This window comes from Cyprinodon variegatus, unplaced genomic scaffold (genome assembly GCF_000732505.1).
Source record: "Cyprinodon variegatus isolate N-32 unplaced genomic scaffold, C_variegatus-1.0 Scaffold103, whole genome shotgun sequence".
Lineage (NCBI taxonomy): Eukaryota > Metazoa > Chordata > Actinopteri > Cyprinodontiformes > Cyprinodontidae > Cyprinodon > Cyprinodon variegatus.
This window is the reverse complement of record NW_015150556.1, coordinates 245,508-250,954: the sequence shown is the minus strand read 5'-3', so window position 1 is coordinate 250,954 and position 5,447 is coordinate 245,508. Positions and strand designations below refer to the sequence as shown.

General features: G+C 35.8%; 1 protein-coding gene across 1 annotated transcript in view; it reads right to left on the bottom strand.

The window, feature by feature from the left end:
- LOC107084534 (arrestin domain-containing protein 3-like) overlaps positions 1-3,239 on the bottom strand; it is a 12,754-nt gene extending 9,515 nt beyond the window's left edge. The window contains exons 1-2 of the mRNA XM_015374421.1: positions 2,898-3,239; positions 1,003-1,044 (exon numbers count right to left, since the gene is read on the bottom strand). Coding sequence (XP_015229907.1) covers positions 1,003-1,044; positions 2,898-3,159 — 304 coding nt within the window. The 5' untranslated portion in view covers positions 3,160-3,239. The remainder of the gene's footprint in view (positions 1-1,002; positions 1,045-2,897) is intronic.
- Positions 3,240-5,447: the final 2,208 nt, after the last annotated feature.

The following is a 5,447-nucleotide window of genomic DNA, read 5'->3' as shown; positions in this document are numbered from 1 at the left end:
TAACCTAAGTTGCCGTGCCCATTGCTGGAAAACTCTCTTTTTACAGTGACTTCCATCACATCTGGTTGACAGAGGGGCACCTCTAGAACACAACCAGAAAATGTCATCAAGATCTGATGTGTCATTTCAAAATAAAAGCCGATTAAAAAAAGCACTTTTTTTACCCTAAGTTGTCGTGCTTTTTTCTGAAAAACTCTTGTTTCCAGTGACTTCTAGCACATCTGGTTGACAGAGGGACACCTCTAGAACACAACCACAAACTGTCAACAACATCTGATGTGTCATTTCAAAATAAAAGACAATTAAAAAAGCACTTTTTTAACCTAAGTTGCCATGCCCATTGCTGGAAAACTCTGTTTCCAGAGACTTCAATCACATCTGGTTGACAGAGGGACACCTCTAGAACACAACCACAAACTGACAACAAAATCTGATGTGTCATTTCAAAATAAAAGACAATTTAAAAAGCACTTTTTTTAAATCTATGACCACAAAAAAAACATCCGGTGTCCACAAAGCGGGCAAATTGCTGTCTCTACAAATATTGCGGGGAAAGGGTAAGTCATGTGAAATCAGTTTGGTCTGCCTGATTTAAACAGGTAATTGTGATACAAAGTCTAAAACTCCAAGCCGTTGTAAATCTATTTCCAGTAGATTAAACATGGACCGGATGCGCGCTTTCATTGTGAAAGTAGCACGTAAATGGCGGTACCATAATGTCTTAAGCTGTCGTGCATGTGAAAATCGAGAGCGGGCTGGCTTTACTGTTATTTTCGAAGAGGCGGCTAGCTTTACCGCAGTTATTTTTCAGCTATTAACCACTGTGAGTCCATATACAATGTACCTCTCTTTTTGTACGCAAGCACAGACATTTTTTCAACTAAATTCAAGTCTAATAAAAAGGTTGTCTGAGCTATTATTACATAAAGATAGGACACTTCAATGTCTTATTTGAGGTGTTAGGAACAAACATGAGCATGACAGAGAAATACAATTACTTACAGGTTGCTCCACTTTCATTTGTGATCAGTGTTTGCTGGTCATCTGGAAAGAAGTCACAATTGCAAGAAATTAAAAGCAATCAACTTCACACATAAGCGGAAATTCACACGACTGCTTTTGAATATATATTATCTTTGTGTGCATTCCTAAGGCGAAAGTATTTGCACCCCTTGAACTTTTCGATCTTTTGGCACATTAAACGCTTCAAAAATTCAGATATAAAATTGTATTTTTTTGTGAAGAATCAAGTGAGAAACAATCATGTGGAACAACATTTATTGGATATTTTAAACTTTTTAAACAAATTAAAAACTGAAGTATGCAGCATGCAACATTATCGGCCCCTTTCCTTTCAGTGCAGAAAACTCTCTCCAGAAGTCCAGTGAGGATCTCTGAATGATCCAATGTTGACCTACATAACTGATGATGATAAATAGAATCCATCTGTGTGTAATAAAGTCTCCATATAAATGCATCTGCTCTGTGATAGTCTCAGAGGTGTGTTTATACTGCACACATCCGGCCTTTATGGAAGAAAGGCATATGTGGAAAAAGGAGCTCTGGGAGATGAAAGCAAAATTGAACTTTTTGGCAACAATGCAAAATACAAAGATGATTCTGGAAGAAAAAATGCTGGACTCTGCAAAAGAACTGAGACTAGGATAGAGATCTATCTTCCAACAAGAAAATGATCCAAAACATTAAGTGAAATCTACAATGGAATGGTTCACAAATAAACATATCCAGGTGTTAGAATGGCCAAGTCAAAGTCCAGACCTGAATCTGATTCAGAATCTGTGCAAAGAACTGAAAACACAGTCCAAAAGCATGACTGTTAGGTTAATTGGCTTCTCTAAATTCTCCTTAGGTGTGAGTGTGTGGGTGTGAATAGTTGTTTGTTCTGCTTGTCTCTGTGTTGCCCTGCAATGGATGGCGACCCGTCCAGGTTGTACCCTGCCTCTCGCCTGTAGACAGCTGGAGATAGGTAACAGCACCCCTCACGACCCCACTTGGAATAAGCGTGTTAGAAAATGGATGGATGGATGGATGGAGTATATGTACTTGACTGTGCTTTTTGCTTTTACCCAAGTAATATTCTTAGAAAATGGCTACACATAGTCGGGTTAAATTTCTGGTTCCCCTCCCCTCTACTAGTGACTTGAACTATTGGAGATCAGGGGAAATGTGCAACAAAGAGCTGATATTGTAGCTAGGGGTTCTTAATCCTTTGCTTGCATATATGCATTACCTACTTTAAATATTGGTTTCATCCATTTATTTTGAAAAGTTGATTTGAAAAAGAAGTTTCTACTTACCCATTTTTTTATTTCATAATCATTCTTTTTTTATTTACATTTTTCTAAAAATAAAAGTTAAAATACCCAGATGTGCGAATTACTGTCTGTCTGATAACAGAATTTTAAATATTAAAATCAGTTACTCAATTTTAGAGAAAAAAATTTTTCCAAGTACTTTTTCAAATTGAGCAATTTCTTGTTTAATTAATTTCACTTTTACTGGAGTAAAACATATTAAAGCAGTGCTGCTCTTGCTTTACCCATCCTACAGTTTCTGCAGAGCTGCCAAACATTTATCAATAGAGTATGAGCTACTTTAGACATATCAATGTGTACAGAAGAATCAGCGCCCCCTACAGTCACAATATGGGATCAGAATAGTGGCCGCTTAGGAGAACAACATTAATAAACAGGCCTCCTTATTGTTTTGTTTTTTTCCCCTTTGAGCAAGAGATTCAATGTCCATTATATAAAAAAGAAACAAACAGAAGATGGACATTGATAATATCTATCCATCAATTTTAGAAAACAAAATAAAAATACATTTATTAAAACATGAGAGAGAAGGCCAATTATAGGTTAATTTCCGCCGCTTACCCGTGCTGTTCTTGCTTTTTATGAAGTAGTGCCGCAAGGTGAAGTACTTTTCTTTGGAGTGGTAAACCTGAGTGGACTGACCGTAAGTTTCCGACCACAGTACCTCAGCTTTCCCCTTGAACTTGATGTAAAATGACTCGATCTGGCAGTCTTTGGCTAATTCCACCTCTACCTGACCAGAAACCACATCTCCGTTAGTAAAAGTGTTGCTGGCATTTATAGAGTTATAAGTAATTCCTATCTTCTTTATCGTCGACGACATGACGGCTTCAAAAACCCAAACTCTAAAGAGGCTGAGTAAACCTAACACTAAAGCAAAGATACGTTTACATCCGCTTTAAGTAGAAGGGCGGGTCTACAACACACCTGAGAGCAGCGGGCCACGGACTCCTTTAGCAGGGGTGGAGCTAGATGGAGGGCCAGGGGTGGCCACCCTTAGCCAATCAGTGGCCCCCCCTACCATTTTTTTCTTTCTAATACAGGTGGTGGCAGCAGTAATACTCAAGTGGAATATTTAAAACATTAAATTATTTTTATATATTAACAATTACTTGACAACAAAAACTATGTGGTTAATTATACACATCATTATACTAACATTTAAGATGAGAAGTACAGAATTCATGCTCTTTTCAGAACTACATTTTGTATTTAAGAGAAAATTATGTGTCTCTGCAAGTCATCTAAGAGTCTTCCATTAAATTATTGATAAATAGATATTTTAATAAAATGTATTAAATAATCAATTTATGTAGAAATTAGTACTTGTAAATATCAATTTTATGCTGAATGATTATTGATAAAAGTAGGTAAGTAATGACAGTGGAAAAGATGGTTCCCCCAAAACTCAAACCTCAAAGAATTGTATCCACTATACCTTTCATCTAGAAAGCACAGATGTTTAAATATTTATGTGTCTATTTGTTAGCAAAGGTTGTAGAAAAGTATAGTTAGTCTTTATTTTAAAGATATAGATGTTGCTCCCATTAATTTTCCTGTTGTAGATTGACCCTGAGGGTCTGGTGCCTATCAACTTTCGGCCAGCCCTCAGTTTACATTGGTTATTGCCTGGCCACCCTTATGAAAAAATGTCTGGCTATGCCTCTGCCCTTTAGATTAAGATATTTTTCATTCATAACTTTTTGACATGAAAAATAAATGCAGGCCACAAAAGTCAGTGTTTATATACTGCATCCCTCCTGTTTATTTACTTATTTTATTTTATTCATACAAGCAGCTGGTCAAAGTTGTGCGGGAGCCTGTAGGAGCAGCTGCCAGTTCCTAACTCCCCCTCGCTTTCTCGATCTGATAAGAAGTAATTAAGGTCAGTCTTTATAGATCTATTCCTTTATTTGATGTTATGATGTTTTGTTGTTTTTGTTATCTCAAAAGTGGTTGTCATCACATGCATCATGTGGTTATTTACCATTTATCCTTCAGAGAAATATTAAATTAAACCTGTGCTAATGTGAAATGTTTTAACATGTAATCTGTTTAAAAGGCATAATCACATTAATAAACTCCAAAAATATCAGGTAGTTGGAATATGCTTAGAATTGGATACTGAAAAAAAACAAAATACTTGATTTGAAATTTTTCAAGAGCAACATATGTAGCCACAAATTAAATTAATGTACATTTAACCTGTTTAGAAAATGAACAGCAGCAACACACACTTTTGAATTCAGAAGTAATAAAGCACCAAAACCCCTAAATGTAATGAAATATGACCCTAATCAGTTTTAACACAAGGAGCACCAACGTTGATGTTTTTATTTTTTTTATTTTTCATGAGTTTGAGCTTTTATGTGTTTAATATTAATTATTAAGCAAAGTGTCTCATAAAAAAGTAATGAAACTAAAAAACAATGAAAAGAAATGTAGTTGCATGAAAGTTGTGGATCAGCAGAGTTATTTAAAACAAGCAATGTGAGATGATTTGTTGGGCTGACAAGCTGAAGATATTCACATATATCCATAAAGAGTTGCGTAAAGGTGTGCGTAATTGTGGAACAAAGAGCTCATTATGACCTGCTGACACATGATGAGTGATGGTGTATTAGCTGCTTAAGATTGATCAGTGTCACAGAGAGTGTTGAGTTTGTGTCTCGGCATCAATGGCATAAGTAAAGTGGTATTAAAGCTGAGGTTCATTGCTTTGAATCATTTTCTAAATTAATTAGTGGCAGCCTAAGCTTCAAAATAGAGATATTCTCTTGCCATAAAATTATATGCCCCTGTAATTGTAAGTTAAACAAAAAAGATTTGCTTTAAGGAAATTACATTGAGATCACTGGTCGTCTTTATCCCTTTAATGCCCCTCCCGTACCTTTCTAAGTTGGATTTAAGTGTTGCAGTATCTTTTTTTCCTACTAAAAACTGATTTGGCCGTATACTGCAATAGTGTTGAGAAGTCCCAACCTCTATGTAACTTAAAATATATGTTTTTCTTATTATGTTTCAAACTGCACTGAACTTTCAGTGACAAGACAGAGACCTTAATCATGTTTTGGAATAAAAAATCGTCATCATTATACCTGTAAGTGGATA